The 26824-nt window shown below is 37.7% G+C and overlaps 1 protein-coding gene across 50 annotated transcripts in view; it reads left to right on the top strand.

Moving 5' to 3' along the window:
• Positions 1 to 1748: 1748 nt before the first annotated feature.
• Positions 1749 to 26824, top strand: part of elna (elastin a) — a 115526-nt gene continuing 90450 nt past the window's right edge. For all 50 annotated transcript variants that reach the window (XM_049478690.1, XM_049478693.1, XM_049478715.1 and 47 more), the window contains exon 1: positions 1749 to 2067. In XM_049478690.1, coding sequence (XP_049334647.1) covers positions 1992 to 2067 — 76 coding nt within the window. In that variant the 5' untranslated portion in view covers positions 1749 to 1991. The remainder of the gene's footprint in view (positions 2068 to 26824) is intronic.

Raw genomic sequence — 26824 nt, 5'->3', positions numbered from 1 at the left:
ATGTTATTTTGGTTCTTGTCTCTCCTTTTTTTGGTCCTAGTCATTACAGTTCTCACATGTGCCTCCTTCTTAGCCCTGGACTTTCATCAATACCCAAGAGTTAATTGTTCCTTGTTGGGTATATGCACCACTTGAGGTTATCATGTCTTTGTTTGTGTGAGGTCTGCCATGTATTGATAATGATTTTTGCATGGTAATTGTTTGGTTGCAATCATGAAAGGCGATGCAAATTTCAAAGCGTTATCAATACTCTGACTCTTCTTGTCCCAACAATCAGCAGCTATGGGCTCCTCTAAGCAAAAAAAACACAAAATTCAGTGTCAGAGTTTTAAGGGAACATCATCTAAACCAAGGATAACCAACCCTTCTACCATTCTGCAGGTTACACCTCCAATTCTGAATCTAGCAAACCTCATTCAACTGTTTAAGCACTCCTGGATCCTGGGGGAATGGTTAGTTCTTGGAGCTAAAGTCTATTGAAAGGTAACCCCGGAGATAAAATTAAACATTTTGGCTGCAATGAGCAAAAATATGTTTTGTAATAAAAATTGACAGAAGGGTGCAGAAGTTCACGAAAAAGAAGACATCACCAACTGTAAAGCATGGTGGTAGGTGCATTATGTTTCAGATCATACTAAGGGTTATGTCTCATATAAGTCTCATATAATTTGGATTCTCAAAAGTGTTAGATAATGGCTAAAATGCCTAAGTTCTCAAGATTTAAAGTCCCACAGCTACAGGCCCCAATGAAGCCAGCCACACCTTCAGTAAACCTTCCATGCTGGATTGATGGTATGAGGTTGTACAGGACACTTGCGGAGAGTCAGTATTTGAGGAGGACTACAGTGGTCGTTTGTTACCCACAGTTGGCGGATGGTGAAGAGGATGTGTCACTGCCATCCTCCCCGTACTGCTCACATCAGCCTGTCACCAGACACAACGTAATGATGTCTGTTAGGACAACCTGTTGGCCAGCTAGCCCACTGTGACGCAGAGAAGTTTCTCAATGCCCTGCGAGAAGTTAGAACTCTCTCTCTCTCTTTATTTCTCTCTTTCTGTATCTGTGTCTAGGTCTGTTTTCTGTCTCTCTTGCACCAGGTTAGTGATTTGAATGGTGAATTTTGCCACAGTACTAACATGCAAGTTGTTCCCTTCATTTATTACATACTTCAGTGTGTCCTGGATCTCATTAGGAGAAATATTTGTCGAGAGTTTTTCTCGTCTCTGAGCTGTTGTTGAGTAGAAGGCTCAGCGATTTACTGGAATATAAGCCTTGCTTGGCCCTTAAGGATGTGTGTGTGTGTGTGTTGGAAACCTTGTGTGTTGGAAGTTCCTGCAGAAACGAATAGATAGATAGATAGATAGATAGATAGATAGATAGATAGATAGATAGATAGATAGATAGATAGATAGATAGATAGATAGATAGAGAGCTGTTAGTTGTGTCACTTACAGAATCATGATAAGCTTTCCTAAAATCCATGCAAATGTCTGGCAGAGCTTTTGAATTCATTTTTTGGATGAGAGAGTGGGAACGAGGTCTCTCTCTTTTTCTTTCTCTCTCTCTTTCTCTGTCTCTCTCTCTCTGTCTCTCGCTCTGTCTCTGTCTTTCCCTCTCTCTCTCTGTGTCTCTCCCTATTCTCTCCCCTGTTCTCCCACCCTCTTCTCTCTCTCTCTTCTTCCCTTCCCCTCTCTCTCTCTCTCTCTCTCTCTCTCTATCTGGCAGTGCTCAGCTTTGTTGGCAGGACTGACCAGAATAAAAACAGCAACACCAGACACAGGAGAGAAAAAAGAGCAATGATCCATCGAACCGAAGGCTTTGCCCTTTCTTAATTACGTCGTGTCCAGCGTCTTTTCCTCCCCCCCTCCACCCCAAACTTTTTTTTTCCCTTTTTTTTTCTCTTTTTTTTTCAAGACTTTGTGAAGTGGTAATTAGCTCTCTGAGAATAAAACCAGCTGATTTGGATCGGGCTAGTGCATTTCGAGGAGAGATGGCTAACGGAACGGTCATGGCACTCCTTCTCAGCTTCCTGCTCCTCGCGCTGCTGCAGCCTTCCCTGCAGGGAGGTAGGTGTGCTCTTCCATTCCCTTCTCTGACATGGAGCTCTAGCTTATGGGACCGGGGACAGGTGCAACTTATTTTTTACGATTTTTCTTGATTCTTAACTCTTAACTTTGGTGTGGTGGTGTGTCTATGCTGTTTTGAACTGAATACAACATGCAATTTGTTTTTTTTATTCTGTACATTGCAGAGAAAAAAATGTTTTAATAACTTTTTACTAGTGGAACTGTAGGTCAGTACTCACTGGAGTACTCACTAGGTTTCACTTTGTATGACACTATGGGTTTCTCAGAAAGAAGGACTAAATCCTAGTCTTAGGCTACACATCGCTTTCAATGGAAAAAAAAACTTCATTCAAAGTTCTCTAATGCTACAGTATGTGTACATAACCGTTCACTTACAGTATAGGTTAACTTCTTGTGAACATATTGTGTATGATTTGACTGTTGAAAGCATAGGTTTCTTGAGTGGTTCTTCTTTAGTGGTTCTTCAGTTTGGAACTGTAGAGAAGCCCTGTGAAGGTGCTTTGAGGAACATTTTCTTCTAAAAATTCTTCATTCAATCTAAAGCTATGGAGTTTTTTCTTGGGGTGCTTTGAGGAACATTTTCTGCTTTCGTCTTTCCTTTCTCAAAGCACCCCAAGGAGGAACTTGAAACTCCATAGCTATAAACTGAAGAACCCCTAAACGTTACTCAAATTTTACCCAACAGAAGTGCACAAAACTTAGCTCCCTTTGACAGATTATGTTTATTACATTGTACAATACTTGAGATAGTACAATATTTGAGATTTAGGTCCATTCACTTGTGACATTTCCCAATTCCCAAACCTGTGTTTACAGAGTACATGGTCCAGTTTTATGCTTGGCTCTCTTGTAATTGGCTCTCTTCACCATATCTCCATTGGGATGTTTTGTATTTTGCTGAAAATTCAAGATGTTTCCCAAATGATTCTGGTGTTTACTAGTCTGCAGCAACACAGAAGTTACACTTTATAGACTTTATTAAAACTTTATGTACTTATGTTAAATACAGAAGTGGTACTGATAAAAAAAAAGAAAAAAAAAGTGTGGTAAAATATTTTTAGAATCTTTTTCGAAGCTTTTGGCTTCAGACTTTGGCTTAAACTTTATAGATACACTGTAATGTATTACTGTATTACTGTATATCCTGAAGGCATGCAATTATTAATTATTAATAGTCCAACCCTAACTCCCATCTTTATCCCTTACATACTCTACATTTACCCCGTATATGTGCAGACTAATCCCACTCCATTTCTCTTCTTGAGTAGATCTGCTTCTTGCTTTTATAAGGTTAATAACTGGAAACATGCAAAGCATGATGTAAGATAAAGAATATACAGCCAAATTTGTGTTGCCTTACGACAACAGATCATAAGAGAAGTCCAACTATGTTGCAGATTTTTTCTCGGCTGTATTTTGTTATTATTTTTGGAATTGGTTCTGAAATGAATTGTCCCAAATGGAAAGTTTTGAGCAACTTTTGCAACTACTAAGCAGCTGATGGACTTGTTAGGGTTAAGTATGGTTCACACATGCAGAAGTGGGTGCATGTCTACAGCTGGACTTCCATTACTGTCAGATATCAGTGTTAAATGTAGACGTTTCTTGAGGAGTCCTTCAATTTAAGAAAGCTTAAAATGCTTCTTAAGGGTTCCTCAAAGCACTTTAAGGGGTTCTTGCACAGTTTCCAATTGAGGAACCTCTAAAAGTTCTTTGAGGATCCAAAACTTTTAACAGTGTCCCATCATTTTAGATACATAGATTACCCCAACCTGAACCCCCAGTAGATAATGTTTATCAGTAAGGCACAGGAGAGCTGAGGATTTGTGTTAAATGAAGTCCCACAGAGTTGATTTCAACTCTTTCCAAGGGTAGCTTGTATATTATATAGCTCCACACTCTTTGGAGTGAAATTAACTCTCGCCTGAGTTAATTTTTAACTCACATTTGTATTTATTTAACTCTCTAAATTGTTATGCTAACACTGAAAAAAGTAAAAAAATAAATTAGAAAAATATTTTTTGGTTAATATGACTGTTTATTATTGAATTATTATTTAGGGGAGGTTAGCTTGTGTTTTGGGTCCTAATGCAGAATAGAAAAAGTGTATTTTTTCATTGCATGGGATTTTTTTTTTCTCAGTGCATTGCCAACAGTTTACAGTCACAATTTACATAATAGAAGATGGTAACTTGCTCTTATAGCCTGCAACACGCTGGCTAAGCAAACAATCATTATATAAAATATAATGGAATACCCAATGGAAGGTATCTCTGGTGGGCAAGACTAAACACTGATGGTACGTTAGGATTGGGGGGGGGGGCATGCCCATTATGCAAATAAAGAGTTTAATTAGGTGGAGTTTATAAAATCTATGTGGAGTTTAAATCTGAATGAGTTAAAATGACACTTTGAGAGTGAAAATCAGCTTTTTAACTGTAAAATAACAACTCTTCATTTTTTGCTGTGTACAGTACCCTACCCCATGGCATGTTGCACCACTGATAAATTAAACCAGAGTGAAACAGACCAACCTACAACACCGAGGGTTGAAATCTCCCCCGTCGAGATTAATGTTGTTTTTGTTCTTGGAAGCATCTCGTCCCATTGTTAACCTCAATTGGAAAGCATGTGCAGACTCTTCCCAGAGCTGCAAACAAAGCCAGAATTCTCGGGAATGATTTATTTATTTGCTCAAAAATAGTTCCTGCTGCACTCATTCACATAGGTGTTTCCAGGCGGGCTGTGTAAGAGAGCGTTCTCCCTCCAGTAAGTGCTGAACAGATTTACAGTGGAAGCTGGAGCAGCTCTCTCTCTTGTTGTCTGTGAGGATTTGCAACCCGAAGTATGTTTTCCATATAAAGCCATCGGATCCACGTCTTCATTTCTTCAGTCTGTCATGTTCAGTTCATTTCAGTAATTAAGTCAGATGCCTTAAAAAGCTCTAGCTATTTCCTGGGAATCGCTGTGTTTAACCTCTTAACTGGCAGTCGTCCTGCAGACCGGCTGAAAGAGTTATAACACACTTATATAACTGAGGAATAGCCGTAGTAATAAATCTGTAATAAATGAATAATACACCATGGTATGTAATAAGCCTTGGTGTTAAGTGTTAGGGGGTTAAAGCCAACTCTACCATAGTCAGTGCTAAATATACGCAAATGTTCATGCGATAGTATCTGAAGACACTATAGTTTACAAAAGCTAACGCAAAAAAGCTTTGGGTTTGGGATATTATTGTACACTTTTCACATCTAATATTGGTCTTGAGTTGTGGGCTGTTAAGATGGGTATGTTGGCACGATGCAATTCTGTTAAGATGGGTATGTTGGCACTTTGCTATGTGAATTCTGATCAAATCCCACTTATAAGTCTCATTTTTTCTAAAACTAAAGTCTAATCCTTTTAAAGAAAATTTGTAAACCACAATAAACCCCAATAAATCTGGCCACCTTTGACTAGAGTGCATGCATTCTGAAAGCCTTAATGAATACTCCACACTCCAGTACTGTGGAAATTGACCTCAGATTCAAAAATATAAATGGCTATTTAATAGTTATTACTCTCATATAAACAACTGAATCATTAATCCAGGGTTTAAGTGGTAAGTTATGTAGATAACTCTGTGACAATGTTGACTGTGTGATTTTTTTATCTAAAGAAACATTTCGACAACTAACTTTCCTGCAGGGTTTCAGTTTAGGGCTTACTAACATTTGATTCTTTATTAAGGTAGAACCATGCCCATTCATATCTAATTTATGCATTCTGAAACCTGCTAATTTTGTAGCATGAGATTCAGTACCTTTACTACCTTTAAGATTAATTAAAAGTTAATAAATATTGGTTGTGAGGTAATTGTAGTGAACCTATGTAGGTCGGTAGTCTTAAAATATGCAAAGCCAGACCATGTAGAGGACCATTTTAGCCAATTAATTCCCTGTATGCTTTAACCCTTATGTTGTTTTAAGGGTCAAAATCACCCACCACCATGTCTGACAGCAGAAATAATCCCTTAATAATGTTTTTTTTTTCAGAAATTATATGAAATTACGGTAACACTTTACTTGGATGGTCCATTTGATGGCCTCTTTGATGCTCAACTGACATTCAACTAACATTCAACTGCATGTCTATTAAATGCAAATGAACTTAAAGGTGAAAGTAAATGATTCTCTATTGAATATAACCCTACACTCAACTATAATCCAAACTCTTAACTTTATGTTTTAGGATTGGGTTTAGTGTTAGATTTTAAGCTTAGGTTAAGGGTTAAGGTTAGGGTTAGGTGTAGGGTTTGATTTTATGGTTGATTAAGGGTTAAGGTTAGGGTTAGGTGTAGGGTTAGATTTTAGGGTTCATTAAGGGTTAAGGTTAGGGTTAAGTGTAGGGTTAGATTTGAGGGATGATTAAGGGTTAAGGTTAGGGTTAGGTTCTATTTTGAATCATTTACATTCAACATAGGGTTATGTTGTAGGGTTAAATTTAATGGACATTTAATTCAGTGTCAGTTGAATGTCAGTTGAGCATCAACAAGGCCATAAAATGGACCATCCAAGTAAAGTGTTACCGAAATTACTTTAAATACCTAAAGAGATACTTCCATGGAAGCTTTACGTCACCTGTACACCGCCATGGTAATACAGGTGTGTTCAAGTGGTGTTCAGGTCATCTTTATTCCTTACAAACCCTTCAATCACTAGGGAGGTCCCCTTAAGGGTATCTTACCAGTAACATTGGTTAGAGGGAATATTTGTATAACATGAAGGATCATGTTGAACATTTGAAGGTAAAAAGGAGCTATATAGAATGTTAAAACTAGACAATATAGTATATGGCCATCTTTGATCTTTAAAAAAAAAAAAATTGGATAGTCCACCCATGTATAATTCATACTGTACTTTATTCTTATTCTAAAACCCACCAGCCCATTCTTTAGTGTAGAGTTTAGGCTTGATTAATGTTCTACAGAACACATTATTGTCAAATCACCTCTCTATTGGATGCCAAGAGTCCTGCGCTTGAGAAGTTTAGATCTTGCGAGTGTGTTTGGAGAACGTTCACAGGTGGAATGTTTTTCTCGGCTGGTGGAGATTGATTTACGGGGCTAGGGGGAATATGGCAGGAGAGTGCGGTTTGCGGAGTAAATATGTGAATGGTCACGTTGCTGTTCCTTCATTTGGGTTGAGATCAGGCTATATGTTCCATCAGATGTTGGATTCTTCTTTTCGGGAGAGTTTTATCTAGTCCCAGCATCTGTCAGACACATAGAGCTGGGATGTTATTCTTCTGATAGGAATAAATCTGAGGGGGGATGACAGGCTCTTAAGCCTAAAGCTGAGATTGTTATAAGTGTTTAGCTTCTGTACATTAAAGCAGCACTTGTGACAACAGTTATTGCACCTAGTGGTGGTTGGATAAGGGGGAGGAGTTAACTAACTCACTTAGGGTACATGTCGGCTAACACTTTTCTTCAACGCATTCTGCCGTGCCGGATCTCTTGGCTAGCTGGGTGTGGGTGTGTCCTTGACGGTTTTGAATTCAATTCAATTCCAATCAAATTCAATTCAAATTTTATTTGTCACAACCATAGTAATACACAGTACCACTTGCAACAAAATGCTTAGAATGACAGTCTGCTCACACAATATTACAAAAAAAAAAATTGTACTTTTAACCTACACAATTTTAAAGTGCAAAAATTCAAATGTGCAAAATGCAAAGTTAAAAAGAATGAGATATTTAAGAAGTTTACAATGTAAAACCTGCAATAAACAAAACATATAAACAAAGGTAATCTAAGCAGAAGATAAAAGTGTAGAATTAACTTTAAAGTATAATTTATGAATTGCAAAAGATGCTTAAAAATGTTAATAAATATAAAACTGTGGGTCTGTGTATACAGACTTAGAAATGTACATAGAAAATATGTCCATAGAAAGAATTGTTGTAATCTGCATATATGTCCATTTTTCCATTTGTTGACGGCATGTGGAAAGAAACTCAGATGTAGACAATCATAAGTTTAAGATTTTACCTTTTTAATCAACCTCAGTGTAATCTGTAGTAGTATAAATGCATATTCTGCCATTTTTTGCTTTTCTTCCATGTTTAAAAGTTGGCTGTTCTGTGTGTGTGAGGCTCATATGTGTGTAAAGTTGCAGCCTGCTCTTCCCTGATTGGCTGGATGGTCTATTTGGCTGGTCAGATAAAACAATGTTAAGTTTGGGTGCAGTTTACATGATTTGACAAAATTTGCTGACCCAGATGTGCAATGGCACACACAATACACATTTCACCTAGTCCCTGTAGAAGAATAGTATTCTAATCAATAGAATAGAATTTTCCGGAGCAAGCCTAATGCCAGGCAGGGGATAAAGTGGGGTATAAAGCCCTTCTTTGGAATGATGCTGGGTGCTCCATTCAATACTTTGAGATGAGTTGAGAAATTCTCACAGCAATGCTCCAAAATCTAGTAGAAAGACACTAGATCACTGGAGAGTAGAGACAGTTACTTCAACAAAACTCCTTTATGGAGGTATGTTTAGTTAGAGAATTGGTGTAATAATACCAATCATAATAACAATCCTTCTTCAAAACAAATAAAAAAAACAAAAATCATTTATAATATAATTGATTTATCAATTAATTGTGATTTGATGCTGTAACAACTATGTAACAACTATGTAACAACTATGTAACAACTATGTATGTACAGTATATAAAAGGTATGTATTGATACCCAACTGAGATGTTCCAAAAAAGGAAACTATGAACTCTCTGGATCTCTATTTAGTGTCATATTCTCTTTTGGGTCTTGTTTGAGGTCAGAAAGTTTGCGTAGCATGGGTCAAAATTCTTGAAAGATTGAGCTTCAAAGCCTACCAGCTCCATCTTTCTGACTCTAAAGCCCCTTTGAGGAAGTTCTAATCACACTGGGCCATTTGTTTGTCTCTTTTTCTCGCTCTCCCTTTCTTTTCTGAATCCTCCTCCATTCATTTATCACTCAGAAAGGTGTCAAAAGCATAATTATGGCTCAATGAATCTTGTGGCGCTTTGTGCCGAAGTTGTATCAGGTATCAATGCCTTTCTCACACCTCTGAGTACTGGGTGTTAGTCTAGACGATTCCACCAGAGTACAGCGACGAGGGGCTAACACCTCGACCTGGGCCAGAATCATTAGTCCGTTTTATGACAACAGCTATTAATGACACTCTGCTGACGAGGACGGAAGCCAGGAGTAGATTAAAGGAAAGAAAAGCATGGCTCTTGCCTCGTTCCAATCTCATAAGAATTAATATTGTGAGTGAAAAGTTCTTTTTTTCGTCTTTCTTTTACTGGACGTACTCCTTGAAAGGCGCTGCTTGGCGTCAGGCTGTGGTTTAGAACTTCAGAGGAGCCCTAATCCATTAATTCTCCTCCTCATTGACACCAGGCTGGCTGCTGTTGAAGGCGGGTGAAATCACATCCAGATCAGATGGCACACCTCCGCTGCCGTTTGCCGTTCTTTACGATGGATTGGCCCCGCGTCAGATCCAGCATAATCTTCAATCTGATTATCTGCTGCTCTGGTGGACGTGTGCTGTGAGCACCTCTCAGGAGCTAATCCTCCGAGGAGTGCTGCCGGCTCGCCAGTGCCGGCCTGCCAACGCTGGCTGCACTGCCCTAATAGAATTAATGTGACACCTCTGCTGTGTCTCGTGGTGTGTTGGCTGGAGGTTGAGCTAATGGATTTGAATGTGCTGCCTGCCCCAGCAGTCTGATGTACCAGACATACTTTATATGTACAGGTTTCATGCATTGTGCTTGTGGTGTCAGTGAGATTTGTAAGATCTGTGTGGCTGCTTCTTAAAGTGGTTTCATACCTGAATAGTTTGGTCCGATCCAAAATAGCATATGTGAAAAGTGCTGTGAACCAACCATGTTCTGGACCAAAGAGGAGGACTTGATCAACTGAAGGATAGTTTGGTTTGTTTGTAGTTTGAAAGTCCTTTTCTAGATATTTCTGACTTTTAGAACAATTAAAAAAAGTTAAGGCAGGTTATCATAATCTATATTAAACAACAGAAGAAGAAAAAGAATCAGTGTCTGCACTTTTGGCTCCTGTATCTACTGTAACTGTAGATTTACCCTAATTTATAAACAAAAATCAAAGAAATCAAAAGGTAATCTCTTATGCTCATTCTGATATGCATGGCCATAAAGGCAGTCAGATTCTCCCGGGGTATCAAATTTGGTAGAACATCATTAAAGAAGAAAACTTCTCAAACTGACATTATTCAAACTATTCAATGTCAAGTGTAGAAAGACAAAGCCTACACAGAGTTCTTTAAAGTTATTTAGTCAACACACTAAATTGTAGAGTGAAACCAAAACTAATCAGACTAAATGTGCTACAATGTAATAAACACATGAATAACATTAGTTTGAACCCTGATTCAGACTATCCATCATACAAACACTCTTAGCCTATTCTAGGATTATTCTAGCATGATAGATGTATTATATTTTAAAGGCTTTAGTCTCTATATGGTCGCCCATATTCGTCTATCATCTTCTAAGGTGCCTGCAGCAGGCAATTAAGCCTATAATGTGCTATGTTTAACCACACTGCTAAAATATATGAGCGATTGATATTTTTTTGCTGTTTCTACTGTCCAGGGAAGACTTTCAAGATTTTGAAAAGAGCACTGCATTTAGTTATTGAGGACTTTGTTTAATTTGGTGACAAGAGCCCCAACTCAACTCAAACTCTCCATCTCATCCAAACAGTACTAGATGGAGCACCACCATCATTCCGGGGAATACTCTTCCACTGCTCTACAGCTCAATGCTGGGGGGCTTTTTACCAACCCACCACTGGCATTAGGCATGGTGCCAATAGGTTAATCTGCAGGTTTATCTGCTCCTGAAATTCCTATTAAATTGGCAAATTATACATACAGGACACACAAAAAGAACAGTGCAGTAAGTGGTAATGATCATGACTGTTGTCTCAATAAAACATAGCAAAAGTTGGTACTGGGTACTGGAACCTAGTATCTATCATGCAAGATCAGTTCAGTTTCTAACACTAATACACAGCTCTGGAAAAAAACTAAGAGCCCACTTAAAAATTATGAGTTTCTTTGATTTTACCAAATTGTAATTCTCTGTAATATAATCAAGAGGAATCAAACCAAGCAGAACTGCTTGAATTTAAGTTTAAGTTATTCAAAAGCAGTGTGTAAGGCTGGTGGAGGAAAACATGCCAAGATGCATGATAACTGTGATTAAAACCAGGGTTATTCCACCAAATATTGATTTCTAAACTCTTAAAACTTTATGAATATGAACTTGTTTTCTCTGCATTATTTGAGGTCTGAAAGCTCTGCATCTTTTTTTTTCTTATTTCAGCCATTTCTCATTTTCTGCAAATAAATGCTCTAAATGACAATATTTTTATTTGGAATTTGGGGGAATGTTGTCTGTAGTTTATAAAATAAAACTACAATGTTCATTTTACTCAAACATATATCTATAAATAGCAAAATCAGACAAACTGATTCAGACACTGAAGTGGTCTCCTAAGATTTTCCAGAGCTGTATATGCAGGGCAAAGTGAATACAGTCTTGGAGAAGGTAGATAGTTGGCATGTTAGCATCAACTTCCCTGAATAAAAACACTGATTTTCCACAGCAACACTTATTATTGCAACATTGCTCATATTTTTGTCCGTAATATTGTTTTGATTACATGAAAAAAAAAGTGTTGTTTAGATACTGCAGTCATATCCAAATCGATTTTCTTATAACAGTCTGATAATTAGAAACATTAGATACATTGGCTAGCTTTAATCTGACTTTGCTTGCCAACATATCATCTTTTGCAGTGCATGTCATTTCACATTTGCACAAACTAGAAATGTTCAAATGATGCCAGATGTTCAAATTATGATGTGAGCATGTTGAACCGTGTATCCAGTATTGTCCATAAAGTCCTGCTAATAATTTCAAGCTGATAAATGCAGTATGTTATACAGTATGTTCCACATTATCAGTTTTAGTGAGCTCATATTGTACAAAGAATTAATAGTGTATTAAATCATTAAGAGTAAAGACTATTTCAGTACATTTGATTTATAGCAAATGAAATCAAAGGAAAAAATACTCATGCTAAATGCTAGTGCTAATCTTTCAGTTAATATTGAAGACGTTTGTTGTTCCATAAAGTTGTCAGGATTGTTCATAAGAGTGGTTTGAAATCCCAATATAAAAATTTGGAAGTTTAGAGATTCTACAGAATGATAATGTTCCCATCAACTAAAAACTTTACATAATTAAATAGATGATCTGGATAGTTTTACTTTCAAGGCATCACTTTTGCTCTATGTCCTATAGCAGTGGTTTCAAATTCTGATCTTAGACGCCCAAAAATCTGCATATTTTCCATTTCCTCTGATTTGACAAGTTCAAATGAACTCAATTTAGGCTTTTTAATTATGCAATAATACATGGGAGGGAGTGCTATAATGTGTTATATTGGCACTGCCGTGATGCAGTCATAGATCAACAAAGCAGTGCCAATATTACACGTTATAGCACGAACCTCAAGACCTCAAGTCTATTATTGTGATTATACCATTTATTTAAGTCAAAATTGTGGAAATCTAAGCTTACTGTAAATAAACAGAAGTGCTTTACTCACCCAAATAAATGGTCCAGTGCTCGTTTGACTGTTTTTTTTTTTTTTTAAGAATGTAAGTTTTGTTTACTTCGGCGTCCCCCAGCAGAATTACAAGAGTTTACCTTACCTTCAGCTTAAAATATCCTATATTACCTGGAAAATATATACACTTCAGCTTTTATTTTAATAATAACAGCTCTTAACCTGATATTGATGGCTGATAATATGTGTAATAATGCGTATTTTTGAATCACTGGGCTTATTTATTTGTGTGGACTGTGTTTCTGCACTCTGTCTATGGGATCCGGCGCCCTCCCAGTGGTGTATAGTGACATCGCATTTGGTTTGTATTTGGTTTGTAAGCGCTGCATGGTTGCTAGGTTACCTGTATGTGGTGCAGTAATACATGGAGAGCTTCGGTTACAGTGCATTATTGGCTAAAATTGTCAATCATAAAACACCCCTCACAGGGTCAGAACTAACTGTGGTATAATCTACTTTAAATATTAGTCACATGGCAAGTTTTAAGCATATGACTGACTGCATGAATTACAGTTGTTTGAGAGTCTGAGCCAAAAATAGATTGGATAGATTGTACACCATGGAACTGAAATTTGGCTTATTGATTTTATGGGCACAGCACCTCGTAATAATTAAGCTGTTGCTGCGTAAGTTAGCGAGTTAGCATGCTAATATGTAAAATGGAGCATATTAAACTCAATCCAATGACTACTACTGGCCTCATCTTGTCCAAATTGCTTCTAAAAAATTGTCAGCTACAGAATTTGTCGTAAATTTGACTACATCGCTACTACAGTGTTAGCATGATGGTTATCAACCCCGATTGCTACCAGCCTCTTAAAACTTAACCACTACCACAGTGTTAGCATGCTGGCTATGGACCATCTCCCACATTGCTACCTACCACCCTCATCCAACATTAAAACAAAGGCTAGCAGTCTCATCCCAAATTGCTACTGGCTTTATCTTATATTGCTACTGCAGTGTTTGCACATCATCGACCCCCCCACTGAAATGTTCTATGGCCCTAAGTATGGTTCGCTAACCACGCTAAGAAAACCAGGCTTCTTTTATTAACAAACAAATGCCAAACCATGTATTTATGAAAACAACAACAGAACCGTTATCACCTGGGCTTAGAACCTATTCTGTCTAATATGATAAAGATAATATGACATTAATACATGGCCAGGTTCTTAAAGAACCAGCATTTTTTACTGGAGTTAAATCTTTTTAGCCATTAAAAAGTGCTTTTTCTACTGCATCCATCCACAAAACCTCCAAACCCTTTTTGGCGTAATATTTTAGGAGCCATGTCGACAGAGTGCAGCTCAGTGTTGCCTGGGTACACGTGCTGAAAGTAGGCCACTGTAAATCACTACATTGTGACTGAAACTCTCAACACCATCCTTCGCTCGGCTCCTGGACTGCTGGCAGGGGCTGCGCTCGAATGCAGGAATGCTAGCAGAGATAAGAAGCTTCATTTAGCCACATTAATTTATCCCCCTCATTCACAATCAGCGGCTGTTAACAGATTTGACATTTTATCAGCCATATCTTTGGCACAGCGTTACTGAAACAGTGCTTTTCTGACTCACACACACACACACACACACACACACACACACACACACAGACATGCACATACCCACATGCACAAAAACGCAAACACTGGGCCGCAAATGAGACCAGGATAGCACTGCTGGGAAATCACTTAGCAAAACATTGAGGTTGCTGTGTGTTATGTAGTGCGTTCTGTTTTCAAGAGTTTGAATGATGTCAGGACTTTACTATCGACATCATCTATAGGTGTTGAGCTCGCTGTTCAGTCTCAAATCCTATGCTAGACTTATTTTTGGAGTAATATATTTCACCCCAAAAATAGATCCTGCCTAACAATTTGTACTTAGTAGAACATTTTCTAAATGTTACAATCTGTCAAGTTTTCTGAATGTGCTTAGAAACCTAAGGGCCCTATAAAATAGCGTTGGAGTTTAGAAATAAATCTACGCCGAAGGGCGTGGTGGTCTGGAAGTAAGGTATGTTCAGGTTAATATCTGGCATGTTTCTATCTTGGTGGCAGGAAACACAAGTGTGCCACTGACTGATTAAAACCCTGACAACAGTCAGTCATCAATCCTGTTGTAGCCATGCAAGACGACCAGGGGTCAAGCTTAGACTTTAGGGTTGACTGATGGTTGAGGTTAGGCATAAGGTTAGAGGTAGATGTAGTGTTAGATTTAAGGTTTAGGTTAAGACTTGGGTCAGGGTTAGGTTTTAGGGTTGATTGATAGTTGAGGTTAGGCACTAAGTTAGATGTAGGATTAGATTTAGGGTTAAGGTTAAGGTGTGGGTTAAAGTTAAGCTTTAGGGTTGATTGATGGTTAAAGTTAGCCGTTAAGTTAGATGTAGGATTGTATTTAGGGTTTAGGTTAAGGTTAGGGTTAGGTTTTAGAGTTGATTGATGGTTGAGGTTAGGCATAAGAATAGGGTTCAATTTAAATTTTAGGATAAGGTTTAGGTCAGGATTGAATTTTAAGGTTGAGGTTAGGCGTAAGGTTAGGGTTAGGTGTACAGTTAGATTTAGGTTTTAGGTTAGACTTAGGCTTTAGAGTTGATTGATGGTTGAGGTTAAGCATAAGGTTAGAGGTAGAGGTAGGGTTAAATTTAAGTTTTAGTATAAGATTTAGGTTAGAGTTAGGTTTTAGGGTTGATAAAAGTTTGAGATTAGGCTTAGGGGTTCGAGTTAGATGTAAAGTTATGTTCTATTGTGACTCATTTAATATGTTAAATGTTAGTTGAGTATCTATGAAGCATCTAGAATTGACCATCTAAGAAAAGTGTTACCATTCCCTATTTGCCACATTGTTCCATAAATAACTCTTGAAGACAATGCAGGCGTCTCTGGCACCTGTACCAACTGACTGGCACAACAGTGCTCTCCAAATATTTGCACTATGACCACAAATTCCAAAGTGAATGTCAACGCGTGGAACGCTCGTAAGACATTTCTACCCCTCAGGAGAACGTGCCAAATCTGAAACAAAGAACCCCACTCCAACTAGAATATTTGTTCCAGAACGAGGCTGGCCTGCCTTCAGCTCGGCCTTGGGAGCTTTCGCGGGCCCCGGTATCTGTTCCGGACAATACGTGGACACGATCCTCCAGCGGAATGCGCCTGGTCATGTGGTTCTCCACTTTCCCAGGTCTACAATGAATCACGGCGCATAGAGGCCAAAAACCAGAACCCTAGTAAATCCAGCCTCTTATAAAACGTTACATCTGCAAAATATTCCGAGTGGCTTGTCAGTGTTTGTTTTATGATTATCATAAAGTACCCCCGGAACACTGCACCCCTCCTGCGTATGTTTTCCTTGCATTTAATTTCATCTGCTTGATGTCATGTCAGGTTTTATTTGAACTTATTGTGGACAGAGGACAAGGCCACTCTTTACCATTTACATAGGTATATTTCATATCGTCCAATGTGTTCAAAGCCCAATATATACTGTATATAAGTCCAGCCTTGATTAGAAACATCAGAAATGTTTTAGCTTTTATAGGCTGGATACAGGATATATTAAGCAATATTTTTCATGATCTCCATGGAAGTTTAAGTGTCCCAAAGCTGCGCTGCGAGATTGTTTTGGGTTTCATCCATCATTATTTCCTAACCCAAACAGACGTGGGGTTGGTGCTTGATGTAGTGAAGGCTGAAAAATACAGATTTACAGATTTGCTTTGCATATTTGCACTTATTACAGACATCCTATGGAAATTTTGCACAACATGTGATCAGCACAATATACTGATATGCCACGTGAAACTAGTTCCTGTCCCATGACTTTTGCCATTCCTCTATAAAAGCTAAAGTATGCTACGCGTAACTTTGGGGTTCAGTGGCAAGAAAAAAAAAGTGAATCCTTTGGAAATTCATAGTGTTTTACATACATTTATAGTAAAATGTGATGTGATCTTCATTCAGGCCAAACGTATTGACAAATATAATATGCCTAAAATGCCTAAAATGTTGCTTGTTTATGTCATCATTGAGAACAACTGTATAAGCAGCATAGTGCTAGTGGAAAAAGTATGTGAACCCTAATTAATCAAGTGTTTGCAATGAGTTTTATGAGTAATTATTTTAGCCATGATGTTTTTGTCAATACCCTTGACTTATTAGATTGCATTTTATGACAAATCTATGTAAAAAAATAAAATAAAATTTAGAGGGTTCACATACTTTTTATTGCCATTGTATGTGTGTTTGGACTCCTGCATTGAATGTTGATGTGGAATATGGATTTCTACTAGAGTTGCTTATCTCTTCGCATGGACAATTCTAGCCAGAAGCCACCGGTCATGATCATTACCACTTATTTAACATGCTGTCTACTGTGGGTTTGAATAAAGAATATTCAATGCCTGGACAACTTTGGAAAAATTAAATACAGTATCCCATCCATCTATTGAGGCATAAACTATCAGGCCTCAATCAATATCCAATATTACCATACACACAGTGATCAGTGTTTAACCTTGTTTAACTAGATAATGCAAGATAACATATATATATATATATATATATACAGTATGTGCTTTTCCAAGCCGTCTCTAGAGGTAATATTTTACAGCCTTAATTTCAATAAAAATAAAAAAAATAAAAAAAATTATTACTCTTCAACAAAGTATGTACTAATGCTTCCATAATGCAGCACATAGTAGAGCATGCCATCACTCTGAGAATATATTACATTATTTCAGTAAAGTAAATCAAAAATTCAGAGAAGTAAGTAATGTGGTTGTTGTTGGCCCGTGGTTTGAGCTGAACTTTAGTTCCATGCTGAAGGGCTTGGAAAGCTCAGCATGTTGTTGGATTTCACTGAGTGCATCATGCTGGGAAGGGGATGATTTTGTATGTGAGAGTCTGTGTACTCGTGATATTTCAGCAACTGAGGCCACAGAGCTTAACACATGTACTGTATATTTAGTGGAACTGTGTAGATTATACAATCAGAATTATTCTGGATTATTTGATCACTTTGTTCATATCTGGCGCTTATCTGAGGTTCTGTTGGCTTGCGGTCTCTGAAGCTGGTAACTCTAAGGAACTTATATTGTGCAAAGAAGGTAACTCTTGCTCTTCCTTTACTGGTGTGGTCCTGATGAGAGCCAGTTTCATCGTTTTTTTTTTTCAACATTTTTGATGGTTTTGATGGTTTTTGTGAATGCACTTGAGGATACTTTCTTGAAAATTTACAGCTTGACTGACCTTCATTACTTTTGGTAACACTTTACTTGGATGGTTCATTTGATGGCCTCTTTGATGCTTGACTGACATTGAACCGCACGTCAATTAAATGCAGTTGATACTCAACATATAATATTTTTTACATTTTAGGATTGGGTTTAGGGTTAGATTGGAAGTTTAGTTTAAGGTTGAGGTTAGGCTTAGGTGTAGGGTTAGGTTTTAGGGTTGATTAGGGGTTAGGTTGTATTTTTAATCATTTTTTAAACATCCAACATAGGGGTTTGCATTTAAGTTGCATTTAATAGACATTCTTTTGGATGTTAGTTAAGTGTCAGTTAAGCGTCATAAAATGGACCATCCATGTAAAGTTTTAGCTTTTTTATGCATTAAGTAGGACTGTATAGATTATAGATTGAGAGATGTTAGTTAAGTTAGTTAATAATAATAATAATAATAATAATAATAATAATAATAATAACAATAACAATAATAATAATAATAATAATAATAATAATAATAATAATAATAATAATAATAATAATAATAATAATAAAACAGGACTGCTTAAAACACACCATGTAAAATTAAATATTAAGTTAAGCTATTGGATACCATGGTAATATGATATGATCAGGGGTTCTTAACCCCTTTGTAGGTTTAAAATTATTTTGTGCGCCCCAACAAAACATCGTAACACTCAAAGTGTTGAGCATAGAGTAGTAGAACAACAAATCAGGCAGTCTGATCTGCACTGTTGTGTGCATTGGTGTGTGGATTTGATTGCATTAGGAGACAAAACATCATCCTAACACTCTGGCCTCAATAACAGGGGATGGTTTTAGGATGTTTTGTAACTAAATGCAATCAAATCCTAACAACGATGTTCTAAAATCTGGTTAGTAATCAGATTCAGTACAAGGGGTGTCCACAAACATTAGGACACATTTTGCACATTTTAATTCACCAGACAGAAGCCACGGCACTGTGCTTCACCCCAGCGATTGTTGTTCCACTAGAGAACTGTTGTGCCTGAGATTTTCTGGGCAGAGCGAGTTCTGCAGCACATTGTTCATTCTGTTTATGAAATTCAAGCCTTTCTCTAATCCTGCTGGATCAGGGCTGGTGGAGGAGGCGCGACTCGTTTCAGAGAGATCGCTGTGGGAAGAAAATACCCCAAATGTTCCTTTCAGCGAGTCTGGCAGGGCATCTGCGGACAAACGCGAGGGCTGAGAGCAGCCGGCAGAGCCGAGGTCCTGCCTTCCACCTTACCCCTCAAACAGCGCCGTCTGTGTGTCGTGTGTTTATTTGACTTTGCATTCTTCACATTTATGCTCTCTCTGTGCCACAGATGTGTCAGACACCACAGCTTGGGCCCAGGGCTCGGGAGAGAGAGAGAGTAAGAAAGAGAGAGAGAAAGAAAGAGAGAGAGAAAGAGAAGTGGGAGGGCTTCCTATCAAGGAGATTTACTCTTCTCATTCTTTCACTCTCATCTTTCAGCCTCTCATCACCCCCTCCCTTCACCTTTTGTTCTTTTTGAAGGCAGTCGAACGTCAGAGTGTGTCAGAAAGTTGGCCGACTGCCATGCGTTAGTTCATCTGTCTACGAGGCCGAGGCCTGAGGCTAAGCACACGCTGGCTGCTCTGATTTACCAGTCAGATTTTAGGGCACTTTTACACTTTATAGCTTGTTCTGGTCAGAATCAGTTAAACCAGTTTGTAAACTTGGAGCCTGTTCACACCTGGCATTAAATTGCATCCTGGGTGATCTGATCATAAGTGGACTCTGTTCACACCTGGCATTAACACCCTTTTTGGGTGATCCAATCATAAGTGGAATCTGTTCACACCTGGCATTAACATTAATTCTGGATAATCCAGTCATACATGAATCCCATTCATAACATCTGGCCTTAACATGTGTCCTTAGTGATCTGATCATAAATGGACCTCCATTCACACCTGCCAACAAAATGCTTCCTGTGTGATCTGATCATAAATGGCCTTTGTTTTCACATAGCTTTGAAATGCTTTCTGAGTGATCCAATTATACATGAATCCCATTCATGGGTGATTCTTAGAATTTGTGCACTTTTAGAGTCCCGGGTCATATTCTTTTTAAATAATTGCAATTTTGGACAAATATCTCTTTCTGTAGGGAAATGGTGATAAAAAACTCTTATAAAAAATTTACAACCTTTTAAATATGATTTTTCAATACTTTTCATCCACCTGGAAGTTGCAAAATCACCATTTTTTCCTTGTCTCACCCCCAGAGTTTCAAACTTTGACAATGAAAAAAAAGGTTAAAAATATAATTTCTATGAGAATTGTTAATGCAGCTGTAGTAAGGAATACTGAAATAAATAAAATATATAAACATATTTTATTTGAGTCCACTGTCAATATAATTTTTATACAAAATACACCTGTCTCACAGCATTGGCGTCATTTCCACCACAATGCCTACTTTCCCTTTAAAAATGTTCTGGTGAAAGATTGTTCAGGTTGTTTCCATGGAAATGTAAAGTGACATCAGAGCACATGGTGGACATGGAAGCCACTTAATTTTCCACTCACAAAAAACAAGGTAAATATTGTTTGATCAGCAAATATATTATTTTATTTCATTTCCAAACATGCTGTAGTTCCATTGTTGTTTTGAAAAAGATCACAAATGTAACATGAAAAGCTTTATTTTGCATGCATGAAATGCTAACTATCAATTCAAAGCTAATCAGTGAAGCCATCATCCATTTTTTATTAAAAAACAGTAGAAATGTCATTTCCACCACAGTCATTTCCACCACACTTCCCTCTGTGGTGGAAATGACTGTGCGTGCTGGAAATGACATTTCAGATTATAGATATGAGTGGTATAGATTGTTTTAAGTAAATAAATTAATTTATTAGGCCCTATACTTTTACTATATACTATGTATACTTTATACATTTACAATGTACTTTAATACTTTTCTTTTCTGTTTTCCAATCCAATCATAAATTGACCCTCATTCACACCTACCAATAAAATGTGTCCTGTGTAATCTGATCATAAGTAGACTCTGTTTACACCTGGCATTAATATGCCTTCTGGGTAATCCAATCATACATGAATCCCATTCATAACACCTGGCCTACACACTAGTGATATAGTGATTACAGATGTCCACAGCAGTGAACAGCCATTGCTGTGGGACCTAAACATTGGTGAGGATTGTGGGATTTGATTGGGCCTAACAGTGACACCCTGTTAAACTTGGGTATCAGTGAACTAACCCTGTGATCATCAATAACCCTGTGCTCTAACCCCTGAGCCACCACTGCCCTAAAGTAGTTAGCACAACCACACTATACAGAGCAGAGCTAACTGTGTATGCAATTAATGAATTGATTTTACGATTATTTGTTACTTATCTGTAATTAAACACTGATGTTGCAGAGATCCCAAAACAAATGTATCTTATATTAAGTAAGATACATGTGACACTCATTAGACTAATAATGACTCAAGGGCTTGAAGTCAGAGTAGGTTTTGAAGTTTTATGTTGGCAGTATTATTAAAACAGCACCAGTTAAATGGCACTGTATGAGTGTGTGTGTGTGTGTGTGTGTTTGTGTCTACATGTTCCTATGATGTTAACTGGCTTGTATTGAAATGCCCACTCTTAGTGTCCATAGAGAAAGTATAAATATCATATTAAGTAAATAATTAATCTGAATGGCCAAAAATGTTCTCATTGCCCAAATAATATGTTCCATATAACGTCTTTACACAAGTGTCAATCACAGCTAATGAAGCGAGTTAGTTTGGAAGATGCTATGAGCCATGGCCGCATTCGCTCATGTGCAAATTAGGCATGTCTTGGATGTGGATCAAGTGGTCTCTTGGTGCACTCGTAAAAGAGCAGCACCAGTTAGTAATTCACCAAACAAGCCACCAAAACAGCCCTTATTATTCCTCCACACGTCAATCAAATAAAAGGGCAGAGCTGGAAGCTCATTCAGATCCTGTTTTAGTAATAGATTTACTTGTTTTAAGCATAAATTCTTGATAAAAGCTAAATGATCTGCTTTTTCTTGAATTGTTCCAAGTAGATAATACCTGTTAAAATCTTAAAACAAGTGAGAAAACATTAGAAATAGGAGAAACATTTCATGTCCTGCAAATCTTATACTCATTATGCATTAAACATGCAATTACAAATGCAACAAATGGCATTTATAATACTTTATAGTAACCATCATAAGCTTGTACTGTTTAATAACTCAAAAAAATATATAGTTTTTATTTTACCAAATCGAAAATTTTTGGAATATAATCAGAAGGAATGAAGATGGATGATCACAAGCCATCAAGCCAAGTTGAACTGCTTGAATTGTTGCACCAGAAGTGGCACAAAGTTATCCAAAAGCATTGTGTAAGACTGGTGGAGGAGAACATGCCAAGATGCATGAAAACTGTGATTAAAAAACAGGATTATTTCACCAAATATTGATTTCTGAACTCTTAAAGCTTAAATATGAATATGAACTTGTTTTCTTTGCATTATTTGTGGTCTGAAAGCTCTTTTTTGTTATTTCAGCCATTTCTCATTTTCTGCAAATAAATGCTCTAAATGACAATGAGAATTTCAAAAATTGAAGTGGTCTCTTATTTTTTTTTTCCAGAGCTGTTTATTGTATGATTATGAAACCTCTCTTTATAAAGTCACATACCTATGAAATAAGTTTATTCATGAAAAAAAATATTACGACATCAAACATAATGAGAATTAATAGATATTTAGACATCCAGTATCTTACAGTATTTCAAAGGATTTTGCTTGATAAGACATCATTTGCTGCAGTGCATCATGGTATACAGTACGTGTCAAATACAGTCAGAACACCAGGAAACCATCCAGATTTAATTGGACGTTTCTTGATGTTGTTTTACATTTACTGAAGCAAAGTGATTGCATGATTGCACTGGAACACACCATAACCCTCTTGATTAAAAAGCTTCATTTCCCTTTTCTAACATGAGCGTTTCCCTGATCTCTGGCATGGTTCCTCACGCCGCCTTATGCTCCGGTCCACTCCGACAAATTCTGGCACAGCTTGTTTGCTGAAGATGTAAGCATTCATAAGTCATAATGCCTTTTTCTCAGCCCCTTTATCAAAACATGCACAGTCCAGCGAGCGAGTCCCTCTCAAAACAAAGGAAGACGGCCATTTACAAATGGGCCAAAACTAAAACACGGTTCAGCCTCATAGACTAAATACATCAGTTAATTCTTCAGGCTGAGAAGTAAAAGGTTAAGTGGAGAGAGTAATCGAGGCAGAGCGCGCGCTCCCCGGACCCTCTGACTGACGCCAACTGCGGGATTTGTTTTCAGGATTTTTTATGATTTCTATCTGACTGTATCAGAGGCTGCTGTTCTACGTTTGCACTCAATCCAAAACTCCAGCCTTATTTTATAACTGTTGAGAATATAGACTGTAAGAAGTTTGACTGCTTAGAACAGTGTTTCAGGATCTGCTGCACTCTTTAACTTTGTGAACTATGGATTAAAACTATTTAATAATAAAGTAAAGGGAACTAAATTGAGGCCCAATCCCATTTGATCCCTTGGCCCCACCCCTTACCCCTACCCCTCTGGTTTACGTGAGCATGCCGAGAAGTACGGGTGTCCCGATTCTTGTTAGGTTGGAGTGGTAGGTTAAGGAAAGGGATAGGGAGATTTGGGTGTAAGAATCTCTGGTAAGGTGGCAACACAAAGTAAAGATTAGCATTAAATGACCATAGTTTAATGAGTAGTTTCAATGTTTTATGTCCGAATTCTTCATAACAAGCATAAAAAAGATCGCTTGTAGTTTGTCTCAGTAGCTAGCTAGCGAGCTAACTTTCCCGTTCCACCTTAAATGGTGCAACAGATGGCAGAAGCTGCAGCATTTAAGGCAACAAAACTGAAACATTTAATAAAATAAAAGCTAATTAAAGCTAATTTCAGCTCCCCATCACAGAGGAATTAAGGAATTGACCATAATACTTCATTTCTGCATCTCCTCCCTTTATGCAAGTTAATCCGCACCAGCTAGGTTATTAAACTTAAGTGATCCTGATGATGTATCGGGTGCTTGAAGGGCTATTTTTTTCACCAAAGGGTTACACTCGAAAAGAAGGGGTAGGGGTAAGTGGTAGGACCACGGGTTGAAATGGGATTGGGCCTAAATCTGGCCTGATGGGCCTAGCCTTGGACAGGAACAGGAAAATATAGTCCATGGAAACCAAATTGTAACGTTCACCTAAACCAATTAAATTACTTCAAAGTAGCTTCTCTCTGAACATATGAACATACTTTGTGTGTTTATATACAGCTCTGGAAAAAAATAAGAGACCAATCAAACATTACGGATTTCTTTGATTTTACTAAATTGAAAACCTCTGGAATATAATCAAGAGGAAGATGGATGCCATCAAACCAAGCTGAACTGCTTGAATTTTTGCACCAGGAGTGGCGGCATAAAGTTATCCAAAAGCAGTGTGTAAGACTGGTGGAGGAGAACATGCCAAGATGCATGAAAACTGTGACTAAAAACCAGGGTTATTCCACCAAATATTGATTTCTGTACTCTTAAAACTTTATGAATATGAACTTGTTTTCTTTGTTTGTTGAAGTCTAAAAGCTCGCCATCTTTTTTGCTGTTGATATTTTAGCCATTTCTCATTTCATGCAAATAAACGCTCTAAATGACAATATGTTTATTTGGAATTTGGGAGAAATGTTGTCTGTAGTTTATAGAATAAAACAACAATGTTCATTTAACTCAAACATATACCTATAAATGCAAAATCAAGGAAACTGGTTCAGAAACTGAAGTGGTCTCTTATTTTTTTCCAGAGCTGTACATGGCCTAGACCAAATTATTAGTTGTTCCTGTTTTTCAGTATTATTAGGTTAACTAAACTGATATCGACAAATTTATTTAATTAACACCAAAGTCTTTACATATCTTACATTTAAATGATGATGGCAAACCTCTGCAATTAGTAACTCCATATTAGTTTTCTTTGCAACATTAAGCCAATATAATGCCACTCTTAACATTACTCTCAGAAGAGGTTGAAACTTGCTTTTGCAGTCTTCAACATCAAGGCCTCACAAGTGCAATACAGTTTACAAGTGAAGGTAAAAACACGAAAGGAGGAAATGACTACACACTGAAGGTGATTGAACATAAGGTACGTGAGGTTATCACCAAGGCCTGAAATGCACTTGATGCTAGATGAAATTGATTCCAATTGGCAGTAGGATTGGCAGTTATGAGGTTACTGGGGGTGTCTGAGAAGCAGGTATCTGAGAACATGTCTCGCTCTCCGTCCTCACACAGAGACAGGAAATCCTTCTATTGATTGTGAAATTAGGTTCTGACACAGCTGCCATGGCCCACAATCCCTCCCTCATCTGTCATGAGGCATTTTGCCCAGAAGGGCTGAGTCTCTGTGCCCAGTGACCTGACAGCTTCAAGGCCACTGTATTGTACATCGATGTTATGTTAGGTCTATCCCTGATCTGTATCAAACCTCTCTCTAATTCCTTCCATGATGGGAAGCAAGCCTCTGGCTGATAGAGAAATGGGCGGAGTCTGTACTTTGGGGCAACACAGAGAATAGAGAAGGGTCTCGACTCTGATGTCTAATATCTTGATTAATGACTCTTGATGGGATTTCAATTGGTGTAAATCAGACTGTGAGTTTCAGCTGGAATCTAGAAACAATCTGCTTGTTTGTTCTGGTCAACAGCTCTAATGTGAACGGATCCTGTCAACAGCCAATAAAAACAGAGCACAGTTGTTCTTTTCTTGGGTGCAGCAGCGACAGCAAGCTGTTGCAGCTGTTGAAGTGTTACGAAAGCGTTTTCTGTAAGAGTTCTTTAGTACAGGCTGTAGTTCTATATAAATTATGATACAGTAGAGGTTTTAATATGATATGCACTGGCATGTTGTATGTCAAGGGTATATCTCAGGAAGTCGTATCTGGTCCCATGACTTTTGCATTGTGCATCCTTCTGCATTGTACCAACTGTAGGGTGGTACCCAGAGCTATCCACTGTGCCTAATGCCTAATACTAATGTTAAAACTCAATCACAATATAACTCCTCACAACTTACAGAGGTGTAGGCATTCCCAAGCCATCCCCTGAGGTAACACTTCATGATCAGTTTACGAACTGCTATCCCATGACTTTTGGCATGCCAGTGTAGAACAGGATTCAGGGAATGGGTGTGTTTTTCATATGAGTTCTGTATTTTGTTTTAGACATTTAATGGTCTGCAGACCCTAATTCATCAAAATATGCATGTACTGTACATCTTTTAGAATTTTAACTTTTTTAACTTTTTATTTCAGAGCCCAGAAAGTGTAGCTTTTGTCTTGAGACCCATCAAATCATTTGTGTTTATTTTTTATTCTATTTTTTTCCCTCTTGGGTTACTTGCTTTGAATTTAACTGTTCTGCAACTGGGTTCAACAACCCTCTGGGCTGGAGAGCTATTAGTTTTTGTGGCCCGCCACGTAATAGCTTGGAAAATATCTGACCCACGGCCAAACTTAATTGCCAACCCCTGATTTAGAGCATAGCTAGCTAGCTAATTTGCTTTCAAACACATAACAAATAATTTGGAGTGCTATGGAGCACCATATAACGTATCTACTGTCTTCCAAAGAAAAGTAAAGACATAAGTTAGCCTTAGGAGCATCACAGGCTAATATAAGAGTGGATGCATTGAGTACATTACCAGTACTCAATGCATCCA

The sequence above is a fragment of the Astyanax mexicanus genome, chromosome 4, assembly GCF_023375975.1.
Source record: "Astyanax mexicanus isolate ESR-SI-001 chromosome 4, AstMex3_surface, whole genome shotgun sequence".
NCBI classification, from domain to species: domain Eukaryota; kingdom Metazoa; phylum Chordata; class Actinopteri; order Characiformes; family Acestrorhamphidae; genus Astyanax; species Astyanax mexicanus.
This window is presented reverse-complemented; position numbering and strand designations above follow the sequence as displayed.